The sequence below is a fragment of the Hippopotamus amphibius genome, chromosome 11, assembly GCF_030028045.1.
Source record: "Hippopotamus amphibius kiboko isolate mHipAmp2 chromosome 11, mHipAmp2.hap2, whole genome shotgun sequence".
Lineage (NCBI taxonomy): Eukaryota > Metazoa > Chordata > Mammalia > Artiodactyla > Hippopotamidae > Hippopotamus > Hippopotamus amphibius.
The window spans coordinates 94,883,321-94,908,880 of NC_080196.1; the positions used below are offsets into that span (position 1 = coordinate 94,883,321).

Sequence of the window (25,560 nt, forward strand, 5' to 3'; positions counted from 1 at the left end):
TTAACTTGAAGGCAAACAAAAATTCAGAAAGAAAAATTTTGCAAAATAAATCTTGGATTGAGAAACGAGTGTCCAGCTCTAGATTATAAATCCTGGTACCACCACACGTCATCTGAAAGCCCTCAACTAAACCTGAAGTTGCATCTGAAAGGTTGATGACCTCCTTATCAATGACATGCTTATGTCATGAAAAAGGAGATACATGTATTTATGAATGTGTAAGAGTGTGTGTGTGTGTGTGTGTGTGTGTGTGTGTGTGTGTGTGTATTTCTCCCCGCCCCTAACCCCGCTCCCCGGGAAGTGGGAGAGGAAAGAGCAGGAAAGGAGGCTAGTTTGAGAAAAGAAAACATTTAACTGGTCAAGGTCACCACTGCCCTCCTCTCCCTCCGGCCCACCACGTTCAAAGCTAACAAGCTCACCTACGCTCCATGAGGACAGGCACCATCTTCACGAGCTAGATGTCTGTTTACATTTCCACATGTCCCTAACTCACTTTCTCCACACCCATCTTCTCAGCTTCCTACTTATTCTGTTTTGGAGAGGGGGGATTCTTTGCACTTTGAAACATGATTAAAATTTACACTGAGCAGGCATTAAATTATGCTAAGTGAAGGGGTCTTTTACATGTTGTATGACTGAATTTAAATGACATCCTGGAAGAGAAAAAATTATAGGGATGGCTGCCAGGGGTTAGGGGTGGAGGGAAGGTCTCAGTACAAGGGGTTAGCACAAGGGAATTCCTTGGGGTGTTGGAATTGTACTTTTTTTATATATATATAAACATAATCTTTATCCAGCTGATACAATTACCATTTTGTTTCTTTTTTTTTTCCACAAGTCAATTGCTCAAGGAATGATCAATATGCCCTATCTCCATTCTCCCAGGCCCAGTTCAATTTTATTACCCCACCCCCTATTCCATGAATTTCCATTAAATTTACTCTAAAAGTTAGTCAGCTCCTCTCACCAAATTCAGTGACCTTTTCTCATTATCTCTGGTCACTTTCTAGCCCTGAATGCTTTGGAGAGGTGCAGGGAAAGGGAGCGGGTCTTCCTCTGCCTGAAATCAAAATTTTCAGTCTACTCATTTATGTATTCCATGTGTTTACCAGGTGATTAACTGTGGTCATCCTGAGTTCTTCCTACTGCATTACCATTAGAAATCTAAAGACAGAAACACTGAAGAGATGAGTCTCCTTAAATTTGTACGGAGTCCCCCGCTAGGAGAGTTGTCCGCCAAACTTTCGTGAACACTATTGTTCCATAAATCCTAACCTACCCGATGAAAATCTGATTTCACCTGCCAAATCCAACGATTTTCTCGGCTTAACCTTGCTGCCTGGGGTGAAATCACATAATCAGTGTAATACTTTTAAGGATCGATGATCTAATATTTGGAGAAACTTCCTAATGTGCTATCACCCTCAGTTATTACATCCCTTTCTAATTCCCAGGAATCAGACCCTCCTGGTGCCTCTGATATCATATTTTCTTTGTCGTCCTCCAGTCTGTAAGAGAACTGGATAACTCCCATGTGGGCATCACTTTATATCTCCAACGATCTGGGCAATGCCCTATCCAGTAAACCAGTTGGTAGAGAAGCATAGGATGGGATTAAAAGTCATCCAAAGCCAAAAAATGTGCCTAAAATATCACTGACAGGGACAGTGCAGCTTTGGAGAAAACATCTTACTAGAAAGTGGAGTTCATCTCCACACCTTTGCTCCTCACATGAATGTAGGAAGTACCTCTATGACATCAGTGGAAGAATAGCTGCAAGTACTTTATCTTAAGAGTCCCAGAGGACAAGCATGATGGTATGTTATAAAAGCTGCTTTGTATGATCAAATCTGTTTCTTGAAAATAAAACCAACCCGGAATACAACTGTTATCGTTTTCTTTGTTCAATGGCTGCAGATTTAACTGGGACTTTGGTGGACTAGTTCAACGTGTCTTACAAATGATATCCAAAGATGAGGGTGAGGAAGAAACGGGGATCTCAAACAATTCATCATAACATACACAAACACACACCCCCATTCTGATGTGCAGGGGAACTGAGGCTGATCGTGTTTTAGGACTGTCCGCCATCACCCTGGGCTTAATAATACATACTCTGAAGGGATCTGTGCTCTTCGGAGGAAGTCAGAACAGAAGGTTTCACTGGCAAAAAGTAAGTAGAATATTGATCCTAATTCAGCAGATACTCTTTTAATGCCCATTATACACAAAGCATTCTGCAGGGCACCAGGGATGGTTATTAGGATAACTGGCAATGACTGCCCTCTAGCTGCTTACTGTTTGGTGAAAAACTAGCAAAACTCTATGAGGTAGACTGTAATAACTGCAATAATGAAGATACAAAATTAACTTCAATTTGGGAGAACTTGGGAGGGCTTTAAGAATTCTACAGAAGCGGAAAGACTACTCCAAGCCAAGTTAACAGCTTAAGCAAAGGCAAGGAAGTGAGACGGAGAGTATGGGCCACTATTTCTAAATGTTTTTTATACACAAGAATAACCAGGGTGGCTTATTTTATACACATGTTCTAGGACCTCAGCCCCAGAGATTCTGTTTGGTAGGTCTGGGGTTAGAGAGCTGCTTTTATTTTATTTTATTTTTTAACAAGTGTCTTAGGTGATTCTGACGCAGGCCAGGGATCTCAGTTTGAGAAAGGCTGGTCTGGTCTGTGCTGAGAGAAAGGCAGTGTACACACAGGGCTGTGTACGCCGATCAGCAAGACCCCCGAGTTATTTCTGATTCTACCAGAAGATAAAAAACATCCATGCTATCCTCTCCTCACAGAGGACTGGAGGAAGATACTTGCCTTTCTCTTTTTCACTACAGAGGAAGTGTGTTGAAGTATATTTAAGAGTACAGTATACCAAATTGTTTAGGTGTAGACAGAGAAAGGGCTTGCCCAAAGTTCTGTTTATGTCCAGGCATATTCTCTTAGTGGAATAAGAGGAGGAGGATAACTACCACTTACCCATCGAGCCCTTTCCTTCTGCCGGGCACTGTGCTCAGGGCTTTACGTACAATAATTCGGTTAGTCTTTCCTACAGCATTTTGAAGAAGACATTATCCGTCCCACCTACAGTAACTCACCAAAGGTGCACAGATTGTCAGCAGTGCAGCTGGAATTAAAACTCAGGTCAGTGTGATTAAACAGTCCTGATCTTAACAGTAAAAGCTCTGGAAGAGCAATTACATGCATGGCCCTGTGTTAACAGTAACAGGCCTGAGACCCTTCTGGTCATGAAATCAAGGGCAGATGAAAGATCAGTAACTGCTAAGAAAGTTACCAAGTTGCTGTGAATCCATTTACCTACAAAGTAATACTGTGTAAACCGCCCATTGCAGGTGACCGGCGCCACCGCCTGCCTCCTCTTCGCGCAGGAGTAAGAGGCCCAGCCGTGCAGCGTATTTTGGCTAAAGCAGGCACAGGGTTTTAAGATGATATCAAACCGTAGTCTGGGGTAGCTCACATGATAAAAACCAAAGTATTGTATAAAATATATTTTCTACAAATTAGCTTTCTTAGAATTAACTGCAAACATCGATGACACTGAACAGCACATTTTTTATTTGGTAGATGGAAATTAAAGACTGAAACCCCTACTCCAAGAAAACACTTTCATATCAGTTTCACTAACAATGGAGTGCTAGCTCCAATGGATGTTTCATAAAACGGGAGAGAGGGAGTGATTTACGAAGCTTATAGAGCAGAAGACTTTTGAGTTTTTTTCTGTAAGAATACTGTTTTAGGTTACTTCTGCGAATATCTATTTCTCAGGAACACAAGGAAAAGCGTCTAGATCAAATACACATTTTCATCCACCATTATATTTAATTTGAAAAGCACTGTGTAGTGTTTTTTAAAAATTCACTGATAAAAACAAATTGACCTTCTGTGTATACTCATGACCTCAACTTGAGAGTCGGCTCGGACAGTAGGAAGACTGAACTTCTGAGCAGCTGAGGGAACGGGATTGGCCCTCAGAGTCAGACCGACCTAGGTTCAAACCCATGCTTTGTCATTTACTAGCTTTATAGACTTAGACAACGAACATAGCCTATTTCAGCTTCCTATCCTGTGGAACGGGACAAAAAAAAACAATCTGAAATGGTTAATGGACACTACAGGAGGAGGTTTTATAAACACTTGAAGCTAACCAGTAGAGAGCAAATTATCAGTTTACTACTTAGTTTTACCCATGGCATCTAGCACACTGCTGATCACACAACAGCACCTAGTAAGTAGCTGGTCATCTTATTAAAATTCATAAATATAAACAGAGCAAAAAGAGTCGGCTCTGAAAGGTGTATACTTACAAATGAAAACAGATGTGCATTACCCAGTCCCGCCCAGATTTTCAGCCGGGGGCTTTCTTGCTACTCTAAGTATCTTAAAACCCTTTCCCTTCCTTTCCTCTTCCAAGCCAGTCTGCCCCCCTCCTGGGCCCAAGGTTGGTTGGGAGAACTCTGGTAAGCAGGAGTAGCTACACATTTTGCAGGGCTCAGTACAAAATGAAAATGTAAGGCCCTTGCTCAGAAATTATTAAGATTATTTCATGATGACAGCAGACCATTCGACCAGGCACGGGGCCCTTGTAAGTAACTGCCCAGGTCACATGCCCAGGAAGCCAGAGGGGTGGTAAGTACCATGCAGGGTGGAAAGGAGGAGAGACCAACAGAGACAGGAGACCCCCGTGCCTTGTAGTGGTACTTAGGGAAATGCTGTGGTATAACCTCATTCTGTGAATTCCTTAAAGGAAGCAGGCAGGGCAACAGAAAATCATTCTGGCCAGATCTGTGCAATAACAAAGGAACCTTCCCCTCACTCCTCGTCAAAACAGCCCAAGGATTCCTCCTCCCTCCTGTCACTCCTCATTTGGAGGACTGGAGAGAGGACCCCTGCCAAAGCTTCTGCTGTTGAGCTGTATGGCAGGAAGGAGGGAAGCCCAGGGAATGGGGAAACCATAATGGGGAAGAAGGACAGAGGCCTAAAGAAGGGATGAGAATTTTGTTCTATTTAAAGTCCAGTGGATAACATGGAAGCTTCTCATTAAGATTTCCTGAAACTGTAATTTCCCTGTTATTTTTACTCCGTCTATTTCCACGTTGTGCTGATAGTAGAGCCCTTAGAAAAACCTCAAAAAGGCTCTGAGCTTGTTTCAAGAACTGAAGGTAGGAGAGAATCTGGAAACAAACTACATTTCTGCTCTGCAGTGAAGCAAGAAGGGAAAAAAACTCAAACCAGCAGCAATGGCCTAAAGCAGTTTCTCAAGCTTGGCATTATTGACGCTTCAGGTTGGATAATTCTTGGTTCTCGATGTTTGGCAACAGCCTTGGTCTACACCCACTAGATACCAGAAGCACCACCCCAGTTGTGACAACCACAAATGCCTCTGGACACCGCCAAATTTCCCCAGGTATTTGGGGTTGGGACGGGGAGGACAAAATCAGGTCAGGCTGAGAAACAGGGGTCCAGAGAAAGAGAAAGGAAACAGGAAGACAGGAGGTTTACAGCGACAGGGGCCCAGACCTCACAGCTGAAACAGGAAGAAGACCCCCTCCCCTGGCATATGCACCACCGCAGCCAGCTTTCTCAACTTTCAGAGTCTCTATCCCAGCTCTTCACTCCTGGGCCTTATCAGAACCACACTAAGTGGCCTGGAGCTGGGTGCCTCCTTTGTCACTGCCAGACAGCCAGGGGGTAAGATAAAGCAAAAGTAGGAGAAACACTTCTTAAGAGTTGAAACTGAACACATTTCCTCACAGAAACATGGTTATAAGTAGTAATTATTTTTAATAATTCAGACGCACTTCAGATTTAATGGTCTTTTGTGGGCTGGTCTGGGACACTAGAACCATTTACAATATCATTTCTATTGGAAGATGTGGAGTTCCAAACAACCGAAATACGACATTTTATATCCCAAGCTCTAAGTTGAAAAGCATCTGTGTGTACAGATTTTAGAGGGAGTTCTTACCACAGGATCAGAGACCGTATGTATGTGCAAAGATGTCACTGACCACTGAGAAAAACACAGCTCCATTCAGAATGACTTCAGGTGTTCAAGTGTAGGCACGGCAACAAAAGAGAACCGTGGGTTGATCTTGAACATCTTAACTTCCATAAATTCTTAGTACGTAGCTATCAGTAGGGCCTGGCCAATACTAAATTAAAAGCCCAGGGAAAAAGCATCCTGCCAAACTGAGCCATACGAAAACTTAAAACTTAGATTTCATATAAGTTTCATATCTTGTCTTAAATTACATCTCCCCTTACCTTTTGAAATTATAATCTCCATTAGAAAAAATTAAACTGACTATATAGAAACACTGAGATTTCAATAATGAAACTAAATTCATCCAAAACTGCTATATATCCAAACTCCTATTTCTTATTGCTCATTTTAAATATCACAAGCTGAATATTAGCTCCTAAGCCAAGAAGCCTGTAATGTAATAGTTGACTCTATGGCTGACTAGAAACACCAGCAGCTCAAGCCTAAAGGCCCCGAACTTCTTCAGTTATCCTCCCTGCCCCAGAGTTCGCCCCTGGATCATTTCACCCTTCGTTTACTTTTCTCCTGTCTCAGAGGAATAACTATCCTGCTGTCTTTCTAAGAGCTTCTCTACACTTGATGCTTGGTCATATCTCCTCCGGCCTCCTTCTGATCCTGCCCATCAATTTGCCCAAATCCTCCTCTCACACTTTCCATTTTACCCCTTCCTCTCCTTGGGCTTCTTCCCCTGAAGAAACAGATACACTGGAACATGGCTAACATAAAAAATGTCCTTATTTAACTACATCTCCCTCAAACCATCTGTCTTCCTCCTTCCCCTAGGAGAGAAGCTTTCTTATTTCCTCGCCTTCCATTCATTCTTTCCTTCTAACCTCGACTCTGCTCCTACTATTATATTAACATTGACCTGCCGACGTCACAGTAACCTTCTAATCACCAAATTCAATTCCTGATTCAAGCCTCCTTTGCCCTACTTTACTGTTGCCATCGCTGGCTGTCAGACTTATGAAAGTCAGCCTTTTATGATGGTTCTCTGTATGTTTCTGTATTTTCTATTACTATTAAGTAACAAATTAAGGCTTCTAACAGTAAGTGTCAAAGAAATAAAACTATAAGCATTTTTTCTAATGAAAACAAATATTTAAAATGTATAAGATGTAATATACCTTTTAAAATATTTGAGGACAGAAGCGTTAATACTTTGTAAAGCAGAAGAACCAAAAGTTACCTTTAAAAATCTAATCATTGTATGAATTTTAACTTGCACAATCTTCATCTCTGTCAAGAATATGATGTGAGACACTCCAATTTTGTGGGATGAATTTGTGGATAAGTAGAGGGAATTCAGGGAAACATGAAAAAAACTGGTTAGGAAGTTTAATGCTTTAGCTCTGACTCAGCCATTAAATTGACATGCTGTCTTAGGGAAGTTGCTTAAGCGCCTTCGTATTTTCACAGTAACATAGAAATACTAATAACTGCCTTATCTATCTCAGATGATAAACACTGATAAAAATGAGGAAGTTCTTTGAAAATATAAAAATTTTACTGAATTGCTTAGAATCGTTTCTAATGTTAGGACCTCATAATTTCAATGAATATCTTATTCACTTTTCTAAGGCTTTTGCTAAACCTAATCAAAGAACAAAGGATCCTGTCATGTATTTGTAGACTAAAGCAAAACCCCAAAAATGTACACTTTGTACTCAGTGACTCATGAAAAGCTAAATATGCAAGACACTGGGTTAGGGCTACACAGAGGAATGATGTTTCCTGCCCAGAAGGAATTTGCTGTCCAGTTTATAAACTGCTCTATTTCAAATCAACCCCATATGATATCTGAGTTGTCCAGTTTTGGTCAGCAAAAACAACTTAACTTAAATACCATGGCTTGCAAACATCAAAAGTCAAACATAAGCTACCCTCTTATTTAGGGGGAGTGGCCTAGGAAGAAAGGGCTAGATAATGACAAGAAAATTATCATGTAAATCATGGAAAAGCTTGGTTCACGTGGCTGTGCAAACTACAGTGAGATCTCTTGTTAAGGCACAAGACAATAGTTGGGGCTGGAGAGGATGGCGGGTGAAGCACAAGGCAAAAATCAGAGTTGAGGAGGATGCAGGTGCAGTAACCATGTGCTGCAGCTGCTTGTCTAAACTCTGCCCTGAACACCACTTCACTTACACAGAGTGGGCAGGTAGTATCAATACTTGCCAAATACCTGAAAAGGTGCCCTTATGCTAAGATGACCATGGTACAAGAATACTCATTCATGAGGCCTATAAGTTTGTCATGTGCTACTCTCACAGGAAAAGTTTTAACAAGAGTTTTCTTATTAATACATAAGGCCATATGAAGATGTAGGTATGCACCGTTATTTCTTCTACGTCACCTTTCCACACAGTTAGGATTACTTGTTCAGTGTCTGTTTTCCTTATTAGATTGGGAAGTTTTATAAGGACAGGATATATGTCTGATGTGTGTGTTTGCACAGCACCGTCAGAGAAGCAGCAATAGATGCTGCTGAAGAAATGAATTGATTTCAAAACCCACCCAACTGCGAGAACTTTGATCTCTGATAGATAGCTATCATTAGCTGTTTATCAGAAGAGATGCACTTCAGAAGAGCTTCCTTGAAACTAATTTCAATAGTGTAAGTCAATTCCTCATTTTTTAATGGATACTATTTCCTTTTTAATATCAACAAATCAAGAAATAGAAGTACATATGTACTATTTAAAACATAACATTGAGCAACCACAAGAACTAAAATCAGGCTACAAATCCTCAAAATTGTCAGAAGTATGAATTTAAATGGGAAACTGAGACCTCAGAGCAGAAATATTAATACCAGAAAATGACAATAAAATATTTAAAACAGTATATAGAGTGATAGAATCAAGACCAAACATATCTATAAAATCAAAAAATGTAATGATCAACTCAGCTATAAATGAAAAAAACCTCAGATCAAATAGGAAAAAAATCAACTAATCTCTAAAAATAAAGGGACTCAAAAAGCTGACAATGAAGCGTAAAGAAATAGCAAACAAATATAGACTGTGAGAAAGCAAGTCCCCAGCATTACTAGAAAACTACTTGAAGGTAATAAGTGTCAAACAAGACAAAGTTTAATCCACTGTAATTAACTAACTTCTATAAAATAAATGTTATCGTAATAAATTTGATGATAAAATTAGAGTTTGGTTTTCCATAGGGAAATGTGCATGTATAGATTGAGTTCAAAACTTGTTAAAAAAGCTCTCCCCAATACTTCATGCCACCTTTCATCTAGATACAACCAACATCAGAGAAAAGAGGTTATCACAATAGGTACTACAAACATTAAAAATATTACTAGAAAATATTATGAACAACTTATACCATTAATTTGAAAATTATGAAATGCACAAATTCCTAGAAAACCATGTTCTCAAAATTGGTATAAGAAGAAATAGAAACTATGAATATTCATCCATGTACTGATTAAATAAATTGAATCTGCAATTTCAATCCTTCCCATTTAAAAACAACAACAACAGATTAGGTTGAGACGACTCCACAATTAAGTCTTCCAAACATTTAAAGAAAAGTAACAACCTTACACAAACTCTTCCAGAGAATATTAAAAGAGAGATCACCTCCCAGCTTATTTTACAAGGCCAGCAAAACCTTGATACTAAAGCTTGAGAAGAAAGTTTTGAGAAAAGAAAAATGCAAAGAAAAATGCAAGTCAGTCTCTCTTGTGAATACAAGTGCAAAAAATCCTAAACAAAATAACAACAAATCTAAACAGTGGTAACAGCAAGAACACATCATGACCACATTGAGCTTAATCCAGGAATTCAAGGTATGTTTCCCATTCAAAAATATCAAGCATTGCAATTCATCACATCAACCAATCACTGTAATTCACTGTATTAATAGAATAAAATCATGCTATCATTTAACTAGGTAGGGAAAATAATTTGATAAAATTCAATACCCATTCGTGAAAAAATATTCTTAGTAAACTAGAAATAAAGTGAATTTCCTGAATTTGACAAAGGATATTTACCAAAAAACCTATAGCAAGCATCATATTTAATCAAGAATCATTAAAAATGTTCCTTGGTAATACGATAAGACAAGGACACCTGTTATCATTTTTATTTGAGATTATCTTAACATTCCAAGCCAGTGAACTAAGACAAGGAAAAAAGAAAATCAAAGGTTTAAGGATAGGCAAGGAAGAAATAAAACTCTTGTTTGCAGATGATACGTTTGTTCATGTATAAAGTTAGAGGGACTCACTGAGTATTTAATAAGTGAATTTAGGAAGAAAACTGAATACACAGTCAATATACAAAATTCAACTTATTTCTGCACATTAGCATCAGACAACTAGAAAAGTTTTAATATATTCAGAATAGCATCAAAAAACATCAAATATCTAAAAATCAGTTAAAGACACATAAGATCTCTAGACTGAAAACTATAAAATCTTAATGGTGGGATATACCAGATTAGTGAATTGTAAGACAATATTGTAAAAAATGTTAGTCATCCCCCAAATAGGTTTATAGACTTAAGTACTGGCAGACTTTAAAGAAGACTTGACAAACTGATTCCAAAAATGTATGTGGAAATGCCAACAGCTAAGACTAACCAAGATAATCTTGAATGGAGAATAACAAAGCTGGAAAAGGTACACTACCAGATATCAAGACTTCTTATAAAACGACAGCAATTAAAACAGTGCAGTATTGGGAAACAGCAGACAAACAGACCAAGTAGAACAGAGTGTAGAAACAGATTCAAGTGTATAGATAGACCAAAGGAATAGAACAGACCAAAAACAGACTTTCACAACTTTCACACTTACACATTTCATATATGACAGAGGTGACAACACAAAGAAATGGAAAAAGAATGGTCTTTCAGTAAATGGTGCTAGGTCAGTCGGATATCCATATAGGAGAAAAATAAATCCACCTCCTGTCATACACAAAAGTCAACTCCAGATGGATTGTAGACCCAAATGGAAAAGCAAAACAAATCTTTCAGAAGATGACATGAGGAATATATTGATAACTTTGGAGTAAGCAAAAATTTCTTAAACGTCACATAAATAAAAAGAAGAGACTGAGAAAGCATATTCTTTAGTTTTTATAAAACATCATTGAAGTATTAATATACAGAAAAGTGTAAAACAAACATAAGTGTACAGCTCACTGAAGTTTCATAAAGTAAACACACTCACGTAACTACCACACAGATTAAGAAATACAATATCACTAGCGCCCCAGGGCCCCCACTCCCACACTCTTCTAGTCTCTATCCCACCTCCCAACTCTCTTAAAATTATGAACTTCCATTAAGGAAGTGGAAAAGGTAAGTCGCAAACTGGAAGAAGATATATGTGATAGATATATCTGACAAAGAACTGATACTCAGAATATACAAAGAACTCCCACAAGTCAATGAAAAAAAGATAAACAACATAGAACAATGCATAAAAGACTTGAGTAGGCACTTCAAAAGAAAGGATATCTATACAGCCAAAAGACAAATAGTGCACTAAATCATTTAAATACCAAGGAAACACAAGTTAAAACTGTAACAAAATACCCTTAAACACATACTAGAATGTTCAAAATTTAAAGACTGATAATACCAAGTGTTGACAAGAATTTGAAGCAACTGCAGACTGTGGTAGAAGGCTAACTTTGTACAACCACTTTGGAAAACTATATGGTAGCATCTAATAGAGCTGAACATTTGCATGCTTTCTGACCTAGCACTTCTGTATAAACCCAAAATCAAAAACATGTACTAGAATATTCACTGAAACAACAGCCACAACAGCCAACAAGAAAGATAGAAACTAAAATTAACAACAACAAAAGAATATTCAATGCAGAGAACAGAGAAAAAACAAATAGCAAACAATAAAAAAATATCCTTATAGTTAATAGATTCAGAGAGGAAAGAGTAGAGGTGGTACCTATAAAATAAAAACAGCAAAATTTTATATACAAAAACCAAGAAACCTACTGGAAATTAAAAATATGATCACCAAAATAAAAAATCTGAAAAAAGGGCTAAATGTTAAAATCATGAAAATATCCCAGAAAGTAAAACAATAACAATAGTAATAAGAAAGAAAATACAAAAGTAGAAATAGAAAAATTCTAAGATGGCTAATACACAACTTATACAAGAGAGAATAGAAAGTTAGGGGATTCAGTAGAAGAATGGAAAAATGACACAAGAAAGTTTCCCATGCAAAGGACAAAAATCTCCCTCTGTCACCTGCTAAATGCCCAGTGAATGAAAAAAGGCCTAAAAGTACGTCAGTGAATTTTTAAAAATCATAAACATACTAAACATTTTCAAAGAGGAAAACAAAAAAAAAGACCACAAAGGAGGAACAGAGATTCAGAATGGCACTGAACTTCTCTCAGGCAACACTGAAGCTAGAGAACAATAAAGCAATGCCTTCAAAACTCCAGGGAAAAAGACTCTCAGTCTAGGATTTCACACCCAGACAAACTTGATTGTGTCCAGCTGGAATTACGTTTACTTCCAATGAGCAGGTTCTCAAAAATTTTACCTTCCATTATGTTTTATTAGAATGCTACAGAAGGATTTGTTACAAATTGTGGGTGTCTACTGAGACAGAGGAAGACAGAATTTCACAAAAGAACTCTGGAGAGTTCCAGACTAAAGCATAACAAAGAAAATCCCGAGAGCTACAGCAACACAGCAAGACCAGAGAACGAATCCAGACTGAAGAGGAGCAGAGGTGACTCCAGGAAAGATACAAGGAACCCCGTGGACTTTAACATAAGGAAAATATTATCGATGGACATATGGCAGAAATGTTAAAGCATTAGGAAAGATTAACTCTATTGTAAAGAAAACATAGCACATAATTCTTAAGATTGACACCAATAAAGAATTCTGATGCTGATGACAGGACATCACTTGCCCTAACCATGAATATTTTCAGTCGTAATAATGTAAACCCTGACTATTTAACCTATTTAACTAAAAATGTAATGTAACTATGTTGGGCACATGAAGCAGAGAGAAGACTATGTACTCATGTACCATTGTGGAGAGTCAAGAAATAATGTCTAAAATTAACAAATAAAGAAGTAGCATAATAAGTATATTATTCAGAAATACAGAGATAATTATAAAGGTAAATGACCAGAACTGAGAATAAGTGCTTCTGGAAATGGGACTAGAAGAAATAAAAAGTAGGAAACTACTGTTTTGAAATGCAAGTTTTTTAGTATTTGATTTTTTTTCACCTATATTCCTATGTTAAAGAAATACAAAAATTTTCAAAAAATGTCATGGATCTCCCCATGTAGGTGAAATATTTTTAAACAATCTAGAAAAATATATGATGATTAAAGGTTACTATGAATAAAAAACCTATGGGTTCATTACTTTTTCTAAAAAATTCGCATATAATCTTTTAGCTGCAACTCTTACCCCAATAAAACTGACTAATCTTCAAACTGCTTTTCTCTCCAAGGCTACAACCCATCATCTTTTGCTACCTGGATCTTTCACTTTCCACAACTGCTTTAAGAATATACATTTTCTAATACTCATATTCATATATTATTATTTAAAAAATACTTCCACATTCCAGTCAATGACATTGTTTTCCCAGTTACCTAAATTCTAAAACTTTTCTCATAGACACAGCTGATCCATCGATAAAATTTTGTCAATTATCTTACAACCAGCATGAAACAAATCTTACCGTTTATGCCCTAATCTCCTATACTTTCTTCAATGGTCTCCTAGCCTTAAGTCAGTTCTCATATTGCATACAAGAACAAGATTAAAATTTCTGTCTAGAATGTCCTCCCCATACTTCTCTGCTTCCAAAGACCATATATTCTCTCACTCCTCTGCTTTTTGTTTTCATTGCATCTACCATAGTGACAGATGGGAAGAGTCAAGGATGATGATCGAGTCAGGTTTCTGGCTTAGGTAGTCAAGTGGACAGCAGTACTTACACTCAGATAAAGCATACAGAAGGAAGAGCTGGTCTGAAAGGATGATGATGAAGTTTGGGAAGATGAATTAGAGATGCTGGTGAGACTTCCAAGCAAACAATATTAGTAGATGGATTGATACAAACAACTGAAGCCCAGGATAAAGATGTAAATTTGGAAATCATTAACATGTAGATGATAACTGAAGCCATGACAATGAGTGAAATCATCCAGGGAGGGTTTACATACAGAGAAGAATGCATAGTATTTCCTAGGAAACCCCACCATTTTGAAAGATAGACACAGAAAGAACCTAGGATGGGAATTGAGAAAAAACAAAGAAGGAGGAAAACCAAGAGTGTACAGTGTCACAGAATAAAAGACAGTATTTCAGAAGGCAAGAGTAGTCAGACTGCCTAGTACTAAAGCAGGTCAAGTAATTTAAGGGCTGAAATTTGTTCATCCAGTTTCATTAGGATCATCAGTAATCCTGATGAGAACAGTTCAAGTGGCACAGTGGGAACAAAAGCAGTATTCCAGAGACACAAAAATTGAGGTAAAGTAGCTAGTAAATACACACAACTCCAAGAAGTTTGACTATAAAGGGAAAAGAAAGAAAATGAATTCTAAAGGAGACAGAGTAAAAAATAATTTTTAAGATAGGGAAGATTTGAATATAGTTAAGTGCTTTGGAGAAGAAGCCAGTTTAAAAAGAAGTTGAAGATGAAAGGTAGCTGACAGAATCCACTGAGTGAGATGTCTGAGAAGGTAAGAGGGAATGTATCTGGGAAGCACAGATATTGGTATTAGCTTTAGGTCACAAGATATGGTCAAGTTCAGTTCAGAGGGGTAACAAAAGAGCTACTTCCTTGTTCAAATCCTTTAATCATCTCATTTGCAAATTTATAAACACAAATGCTTTAGTCTGTTCAACTTCACAAATATTCAAATAAATGCAAATTTAAAATGAAATACAGTTTTTATATAATGAATTACCAAGAAGAAGAAATATTGTTAATAATACCATAGAAGGTAAGCTGAAACTGAATTGCACATAATTTGTCAATAGACTTTTAATTTGGTACAACTCTTTGGAAATCAACTAGCCAGTATGTATCAAAAATCATAAATGTTCATGCTAATTATACTTCTGGGAATCTAGCCCAAGGAGATACTGAAAAATATAGGAAGGAACTTACATACATAAGGATACTCACTGGAGTACTACCTATAATGGTAAAAAATTGGAAATAACAATATGGAAATGATTAAGTAAGTTGTATGCTAGTATCATGCACAGTCAGAATAATATACAGTTAATTACAAAATTACAGCACACAAATTATATAAAATATGGATTAAATGTGTATAATATAATGTTAGATGAAACGTTTTAAAGCATGTATATATACATGGCATCTTTCCAATGTCACCCAGAATAATGCTTTTAAATAGTACAAGACGACATATCATCTATTTCCTCTGCCCAGGCAGCAAATCTGTCTGTCTAGAGACAAGGAATATAATATCCTCCATGGAACTCTGTGCTTTAGCTTATCTATTTCTTACTCATGGAAGCTTTATACTAAAGACTAAACTAGAAATAACTGTCAGAGGTTAGGAAAAAGTAAATGTTAGAATGTCTGGAATGAACAGCAATTTTCAGGGTTATAATAACTGAATACTAAAATATTTTATAAACTTTCCACACACAATGTCTTTAAAGTGCATGTTTTTAAAATTTCTCTTTCATCTAGAAAGTTTCTTCTAACATGTAAAAATAGTCACTCTTGGTTATTATCAACAAGATGAGATTTAAGTGCTGGCAAGGATGTAGAGAAAAGGGAACCCTCATGCACTGTTGATAAGAAGGTAAACTGGTGCGGCCATGATGGAAAACATTATGAGAGTTCCTCAAGAGACTAGAAATAGAACTACCACATGATCCAGCAATCCCACTTCTAGGTATATATCCAAAGGAGACGAAATCAACATCTCAAAGAGATATCTGCACCCCCATATTCACTGCAACTTTATTCACAATAACCAAGTTATGGAAACTAAGTTTCCATTGATGGGTGAATGGCTAATGTGTATATATGTGTGTGTGTGTGTACACAATGGAATATTATCATCCATTAAAAAAAAAGGAAACACTGCCATTTGTGATAACGTAGATGAACCTTGAGGTCACTATGCTAAGTGAAGTAAGTCAAATGAAGAAAGCAAATACTGTATGGTCTCACTTACATATGGAATCTCAAAAAGCCAAACTCATAGAAACAAAGAGTAGAATGGTGGTTGCCAGGGGCTAAAGGTGGGGGAGATGGGGAGATGTTGATCAAACGGCACAAACTTGTAGTTAGATGAATAAGTTCTGCGGATCTAATGTACAGCCTGGTGACTACAGTTAACAGTACTGTATTATATACCTGAAAGTTGCTAAGAGAGATCTTAAATGTTCTCACCATCACCACCATAACAAAAAAAAAAAAAGCTAATTATATGAGGTCACAGATATATTAACTAACCTTTTTGTGGTAATCATTTTGCAATGTATACATGTATCAACTCATCACATTTTATACCTTAAACTTACATGATGATATATGTCAATTATCAATATATCCCAATAAAGCTGGAAAAAAATCATTAAAAAAAAAAGACATTTCTGGAAGGGCATAAAGGAAAGTTTCATATCCTTTGAACAAAGAATTAGCTAACAAAATAAAAGGAAAAAATCTAGGATCAAATGGAAGATTTAAATCCACTTCTTCAGTGATTTAAATATTTACCTTCAGGTGTAAAAAAAAAAAGAATATTCTATAAGAAATGTAATTAATAGTCAAAGACTATCAGAAACACCTAAAGCTTATCAGCTGTAATTAAAAAGAATTAATGACTCAAAGATGAAGTTTCTTTGATTTGAGAATAAAAAAAGAGAAAAAGCAAGAGACCAGAAAGTGTCAAAGATGACAGCATTAAAGAAATAAGAAAGAAACAGATATGTGAGTTCTTCATATACTGAAAGAAGGAAGCTAGGAAAGACACCCTTAAGAGCAAAATCACAATTCAATTAGATTAAAAAGAATTTTGGGCGTGTTTTACATGTCTGGCAAATAAGGATACTTCAGTGATCTTACTGGTTGGGATAAGAGTCTTAGAGCTGGTAGAGTTCTCTCCACCCAACTCAAGATTTCTTTTTAATCTAATGAAAAGACAAGCACATGTTAAACATGCTGGTAGTATATATAGAACTGCCTGGCCACGTACCCTATCATAACCAGATTTTACAAAAGCCATCTCTACCTTATAATTTTAATTATAGGCAGAAATCACTGCTGAATTCTGCTTAATGCACTTTTGTTTACATATCCTAATCTGCACTTTTAAAACGAAGGCATTTTCAAGGAATCAATACATTAGAAACTCATAATTTACATATTTTATAGAATTCAAATTAGACTGCCATATAGACAGGCCTAGACATAGGATGTCTGTTATATAAAAACACAATTATGAATTTCTATGATTGTTTCACATCTAAGCACTTCAAACCAATTCAAGGTAAAAGATCTAAAAATCAAAGCCTAGTTCTAGGTCTCAAACTTCAACACTCCAAAAGGAATTACAATACCACTAGCTGGAATATCTTATTAAAAGAATGTGATACAATTAAGGTAAAAACATTTATATCTGCAGGAACCTGATTGTCTAATTTACTCTATGATCAAAATAACTTCTCCAAATGAAGTATCTAGCAATTTATATTACCAATCTAGTTCAATGAAGCTATGCAAAAGGCAGCAAAATTGGAAGAATCATTTCTGCCTATGTATTTTCTGCCAACTATCTCCTCAACAATAACAGCTCACTAATAGTCAACTGCCAGGTGTAAGTCAAAGTATAATTAAAATCAACAGCTTTCCTTTACTTAAAAACCTCAATCTAAACTGGAATAGTCAGGATGACAGATCACGATTTTAAAAACATTAATGCAAAAGTTGTCTCAAATATTTTCCTACATTTACTCAATGCACAGTCCTATATTTTGAAATCCTACTAGTGAGACAGTAGTCAAATATTACCTCAATTCTTATGTTCCAGATAAAGAAGGGGGAGAGACAACTAATGTCCTAGTACAATCAAAAACATCCAGCAAAAACTGTCAGGTGACAAGAGGATAATGTGAAAAAACAGTGCAAACATTTGGGAGAAGTAACCTCCTAAATAATTTTAACACTTCCTGTCTCTGAAAGCTAAAAGGAAGATAAAAACCCTCAAAAGATCTGGGTTAAAATGACGTGTTTTTTTGGTGGGGGAGGGAGATGAATTAGCTTTTTTGACATATTCTTTTCACTTGAGAACAATCTCAAACCTTAATTAAAGAAGGAAAACAAACTACTCAACATAGCAAAGAATAAGGAGCAACTAATCTGGTTACATCAGCTTTAAAAATCTAGGTTGTCAATATCTCTATAACCAGATAAACACCCAGTAAATATAATTACTACTGTTTTTAAAATCTGTGACTGAACTTAGGTGCAGAAAACAATTAAATTCCTGTTAAAATGACCATAATTTGCTACCTGGTTTGTCTTTAACCAAAATATTTGTTCACAGACTATATGGAGAATGATTTGACAAGGAAAAGATGAGGATAAAAATTTACTAAATAGTATCTGTTCTCAATGAGACAACTCGACTTTTCAATATGGAACCAGTATTATTAGTTATTCCACTTTCTTTATCTTTGGGGCTTTTTGAAGCAAACTGTCTTACCCAATTACATACTTTCAAATTTTTCAATCAATAAAAATCTTTACAAGGAAACAATTTTAAAATCACCAAAAAGCCAAACGACAAGATGTTCAAGACTTTAGACAGTATCTAAGAAAGAACACAATCGGGGAATAGCTTTGTCCAGGTGGGCAAAGTTGAGAATGGCAGAACTGCTTCCCTGTTGGAATGAATATACTAAAACTGCCCGTGCTTTGGTGACTATCCGTGGGTGCAGTAGTAAAACAGAAGGGAAAAGCCTGGTACAGAAAGCTGAATGGCCCAAAGAAAACCTAAGTGGTGACAAGAGCCTAAAGGCACATGCAGGTACGCATCTTTTATATTGGATGTGATACACTTACATGGCCCCTGTTGAATCTCTTGGGGACCAACAGTAAAGCAAGTTTAGAACTTCAAATCTTGAGACATCTATAGCAAGATGCTGATCCAATGTGGCTCCAAATATCTTCTGTTTTCCTGGCTCACCTGAAGAGGAAAAAACACTACAGAGGATGTGGGAACTGAATTTCTTTATGTAGTTTCTTCTAGAGCAACTGTCTGAAAGTTTTGGCCCAATCCTTTATGAAGTCTGGAGATGAGACCCTTGAGTGACTAGTGAAAAACAAAATTCAAATGAAAAGGTGGAGTGAGACATCTAAAAGGGGAATACGAGAGCAAAAGATAATGGTCGTAGGCAAATCAGTGTTTCTAATCCTTAAGTGGGAGGAGGCAGAGAAAGGAGAGAAAAAAATGCACGGATGTTTCTCCCTCCACTCCCTCACCCCCAACTGCTACCAAAATTTCACAAAGTACCTAAACTTTTGACCACAATTAGGGAGTGAGTGAACAAGATTACTTGAAAAGTTTGAGCGTTTTGTCAAGTCTCCCTCCCCTGGCTCTGTGGTATTATTAAGCAGCAGGGAGGCCTTTCAGATAATACTTTTTTCTAAGGAAAGATTCTGGTGGAATACAGCTTGAAGCAATAAAGAAAGAGAAAAATAAATGCAATTTATACAAAAAAATGGAAGTCACAGGACAATATACCATATTGACAAAGTTTATTTACTTCTGTTTTTCCAAAGGGGAGGGACTGCTTTCATGTAGTAAGAAATCAGAACAAAAAGTAGTTTCCAAATAATAGAAAATATTTTTAAACTAAGCAACACAAACTGCATGCTTCTTCCCCTTAGGAAATATTATCCCTGGAAAGATAACCTTCAAAAAACTAAGAAGAGCAGAACCAAGTCTGACGTACATTACCACACAAAAGCATAAAAATGTAGTCCATAAAATTAATTTAACTTTTAAAATTAACTTAATATTTTTCTTAAAACATTTTACCTAAATATTGTCTTATCAGTTATTCTCCAGCATTCATGTAATAGCCTAGGATATAAAACAATTTTCTTTCCAGATATATTCCACTTTAACCAGCGTTTACTTGAACTATGTCTGGTAAAGATACCAGAATTTTCTGAAAAATAAGACTGGAGAACCAATTAGATCCTTACCTGACGTGGCTGTTCATTCATTCGTTGTGGATCTGATTTCACTTTATTACTAGGATGATTTGTGACTTTGGTTACTGGTTGTTTGAAAATTGATGCTGTTTGTCTAATTGGCAATGTTGTATTCAAGTCTGGTTTACCCTGTGGATAGAAGTGTGTTTTTAATGAATAAATATTATATATAAATATAATTAGATGAATTACTTTCATTAATTCAATATCTATTACGTTAACCTGTATTATTCCAGACTTCTCAATCTAAGCATTTTAAATACTCTGAAATACATTTTAATCACTTTATTATGTAAGACTTATGTAAAGTTTTCTCATAATAAAAGGCTTTCTGTATTCTTACACGTAAGAAAATTCTCTATATAAAATTCATAATTAATTTAACTAGCAAGATACTAGGAACTTTTAGGTGAACAAATATGTTTAAGGTTAGGTTACACAAAAGGAAGGAGGGCTTTTAGGATAATAACCAGGGGTCATTTCTACATTCCGAGAATGGAGGAAAATAATGGCGTACTTGGCCATTAAAATATAAATAACCTCGTGAGCTGTTAGGGGGCCAGGCTTACATAAAACCACAAAGGTTAATCTTCCCTTTTTATATTAAAAAAAAAGATAATTAGAAGTGAAAATTGTAACTCCCACAAAGAGAGCTCAATTTAGAAAAATGGAATAAAATAAGGAAATATTCTTTAATATTGTATAGCACATTTAATACTTTTTAAAAAAGGAAACTGAAGTTTCAGAAAGGCAAGCAACATACTTATATATTTTTAATAAATCAGTAAAAAAATGTAAGATGTGTTCCAATGAATTGAAAATGTCGCACAGAATTGCTATTAAGTTCATTTGAAATACTCTAACATCAGGTGGGAGCGAGGGCAAGGAAAAATATAAAGAAAAAGAACAAAATGTGATCTAATCATTGTGTATTCTGATTCTGGAAAAAATATAAAAGGTCAAATATACCTGAAAACAATATACGTCAGATATTTTTAGTATAGAAGTATACTTGATAAGTCATCTATAGGATATTCGATGAACTCATCTTTATAACCACCTCCAAATAAAAATTATATCAACTTTAAGACTTCAAAAACAGTGGTTCTCAAGCTTGAGCATGCATCAGAGTCACCCAGAGGGCTTATTAAAACACATATTATTGGGCCTCACTCTCATAAATTCTGGTTCAGGAGGTCTGAGGTACGACCTGGGAATCGGCATTTCTATTAAGGTCCAGGTGATGCTGATGCCAGTCCAAGGACCACACTTGGACAACCACTGCTCTAAAACGAAGATTGCAAGTTGGTGGCAGGGAAACCAGGTCTAACCCATAGATGTGTTTTGTTCAGTTTTTAGTTTCTTTAGTAAATTAAGCCAACACCTACAAATAAAATTCGCATATAATCCAGAATTCTAGCTTCTCTTAAAAACTCAAAGATCTAGAAATATTGGACTGATTTGGCCAAACCAGGCCATGACTGATTAGTGATGGCTGCCACTGGAGGTGTCAAGGGTTGTCCTTTTGCAAAAGCCCTCAACTCACATTTGCAATACCAGTCTGAGCCCTGTAGGTATTAAGTTTGTGATCTCTGTTTAAAGAATATCAGGATGACTAGAAAGGTAAGGATCACAATAAATTAATCTGATCATTATTACAACTGCAGTAGTATTTGGACTCAATACTAAATGTGCCTCCACCCCCACCCCTGATCCCACCCCCAACACACACTCACTGCTCTTCCGTACATACTGGGCATGCTTGTCATTTCTTTCTCTCTCAGTTTTCTCCCAATGTACGTGCTTACCTTTAAGAGAGAGATTCATCTCAAATAACTCTAACAATATTATTTCTCAGACATTTCACTTTCTTATCTTTGTGGTTTTGCAAAAAATCTGATTTGGAGGTGTGGAAACTTGACCGACAGCCTGCAAAATAACCACTTAGGATGCCATCTCTAAAAAGTGTGAAGCCCAGAAATGTGTACTTTTTAAAGCTCTCCTGGTAATTCTGTGATGCATAGAAGGTTTGGATCCCTCTGATTTATGACATCTAGAGCATTCTGAGGCCCTAAGTGAAGCCACCCAACCTAGAATACAGTCAATATTCAAACCTAAAGAAGCTTAACACATAAATGCTTACAAAGAAGTCTTCCTGTCACTAATTAGTTGTAATTAGTATCGACCACTAAATATCGTTTGGTTTTTAATGTTTTTGTTTTGCTGGTATTAGAACAAAGATGGCATCAGTAGACAAGTATATAGTAACTGTTTGTATGCGCATACAGTCGAGCCTGTAAGATTCTCACTGTTACAAAGGATGACTGGAGGAACCACAGACTAGGCTAAACTATTCAAAACTATGAAATCCTGAATCCACACAGACTGGAAGGAAGCAAGGAACATGTAAAACTACCAGTGCTAAGATTGATTTTTTTTTTTCATTAACGTATGTTTGTGGTGCAATAAATAAAAATTTATTTATTGGGTAAAAATATTCCAAATATACCATTAACTCCCATTGTCTGACAATGAGAGAGTTCATTCCCCAGCGGCACAGAATGAAATCAGAGTGTACTGCACTGCTCTTCTGTTGATCTTATTTTAGTTGTTATTATTTTTCCTCTTTTAAACTGGCCTGAAAGCTCTGAAGACAGAAAGAATTTTTTACTAATTACTTTTGTATTCTACAACAGTATCCTGTAAAATATTCTGAAAAGCTGGACTAACTGGTTTTCCCGGATACTGTCACAAAAACAGTAAATTTTATTACCATTCTCCCCTGAGGACTGTCAAAAAGTCAGTTCATTCACGTGCACAGTTGTTGTCTGAGTTTTTCTAAATAACTACCAATCTGCTATGAACTTAAGAGTTAGAAAGCAAACACTTTTTTATGGGACAAGATGAAAGCTTTTCATATATTTGAAATCTTTCCCTTCGACACAAGAAAAAAGTGAAACAGAAGTTCCTTATATCACAAAACTAAACTAACAAACACATATTCTAATAAAGTTTCCAACCTTTGATAAATCTCAGTATACAGGCCAACGCCCAAATTGAAATTTAATGTATTTTATAATAATGTGTATATTAAGCTGGAAGTATTCAAATAACTCAAATAATTATTGAGGGTTTATTCTATTCCCCTGGAATGAATACAAAAATAGATCTTTCAAAAAATTTTTTACACTTTTACTTCATCTCTTTCCAATAAATATCTGAGATGGCTCTTAAAACTCACAAAGGACAAATATGCAATAAAAATTAATTTTAAAATTAATTTTAAAAAATCAAGGACAAGGAGAAAACAAATTTCCTCTTGAAAAGGTTAATAGTGATTGATACTAGAGCTGAGCATCAAATGTAGATCTGAACTTTCTAGGGGTGTGGATAAAGAAAGAAACATTAAATTACATAGATACGATGCTCAAAAGGGAGGAAGGATACCAACTAATGAGGAAAACAAAAGCTATCCTGGTATTAAATCTAGAAAAAAAAATTAAAGACACAAACATCACAACAAATATTAAGCAGATTTTAAATGCTTTTTCTTTTTTCCAATGACCTTCCATAAAAGGCAAGAACATATTTAAAGGACAACTCAGCAAAGATGATATTGAAAAGATGATTTTTAAACCAGTGTGGCCTGATGACTGTGTAACCTTTCCCTGCTCTAACGTCATTAACGCTAGAAAAGGATAACTAAAGAGGTGATGCAGAGCACGTGTCATAAGCCTGTAGTTTTCAAATACTGTTTCATTTCTACCTCCTAAAATTTTTTTGAAGATATGTATACCCCACCTACATTTTGAAGTATTTCATATTTTAATGTAAAGAGTTGGGGAGGATGAACTTACTAAGGTATTGTAAATACTGACACTTTAATAGTAAACTGTTACACCATGTTAAAAACTAACAGAATCTAAATATACCCACCATAAACCACGTACACAGGAACAGACTCTTCAATAGTAATACATTTTATTTCACTCCTTTTTCTCTTTGAACCAATAATTCCATTCCCAGAATTATTTCTTATTTTAAACTTGAAGACCTTTAATTATTTACATACCATAAAGTTATTTAACTTTCTGTGACCATAAAGCTCTTAGTGATAAGAAAAAATAAATTTCTTCTGGTTTATTACAAATATCAGTACATAACTGACCAAAAACAGTAAATTATACATTTTAATAAATAATTATTAAACATAAGATAAAATTATATATACATGAAAATAATTTTTTATTTAAACATTAACTCCATGGCCTTGGATGAGTACTACTAATTGCTGGAATAGAACAAGATTTAATAACCATTCTATTCCTATTCTTCATTGTTTAACAGACGTAACATTAACAAACCTGTTCACATAAATGAATGGTTTTAGTCTGTCATGCAATTCTTTGGACTTCTTTTGATTATATGTCAGAAATACTACATAGTAAGCCATCAAAAATTTCAATACTTAACATCTACATTAAGTCCTCTGTAAATATTATTGCAGGCAAAGAACTGTACTCATGGAAAGGCTTGACAATTACCAAGTCATTCATTTTCTCAGTAACAACACCAACATTTCAAACCGTCTCTTTATTGGAGGTCAAACATTCTATACCATGGTAAAATTACAAACAAGCGAGAAGAGTGCTACTCTTCTGTAAAATGGGAGAAGGCTGACTATGGAAGGGGAACTGGGGAAAAAAGAACCTATACCTCTATGTCAGGTACATTCTCAGAAGCTAAGGATATAGAAGCAATTCCTATGCTGTGTATATCATGTAAAGCCTTCACATAGCACAGTTTGGACAGAAGGAACTTTATATATTCTAAATACCACTTTTCTCAGCCTAGCTTTGAAACAGTATGGGTAGTTCAGAACTGTATGTATTCTATAACAAGAGCCTGGAGGATTTATTTTATCTTTAAAATTCATGCAAATTTTGCATTTTATTTTAGAAATTAACCATGTTTGTTTTAATGTAAAAATGTTGCTCTCCTACCTAAAATGCTTAAACAAAACTAGACACCTCCAATAGAATACTATTCAGCCATGCAAAGAGTGAAATTTTGCCATTTGCAGCAACATGGATGGATTTGGAGGGCACTATGCTATGTGAAAAAAGTCAGACAGAGAAAGAGAAATACTGTATGATATCACTTATATGTAGAATCTAAGAAGTACAACAAACTAGTGAATATAACAAGAAAGAAGCAGACTCA

General features: G+C 35.9%; 1 protein-coding gene across 1 annotated transcript in view; it reads right to left on the reverse strand.

Annotated features, from left to right (window-relative positions):
- MBD2 (methyl-CpG binding domain protein 2) overlaps positions 1–25,560 on the reverse strand; it is a 65,095-nt gene that overhangs the window by 11,837 nt on the left and 27,698 nt on the right. The window contains exon 3 of the mRNA XM_057698644.1: positions 20,329–20,466. Within this exon, the coding sequence (XP_057554627.1) occupies positions 20,329–20,466 (138 nt within the window). The remainder of the gene's footprint in view (positions 1–20,328; positions 20,467–25,560) is intronic.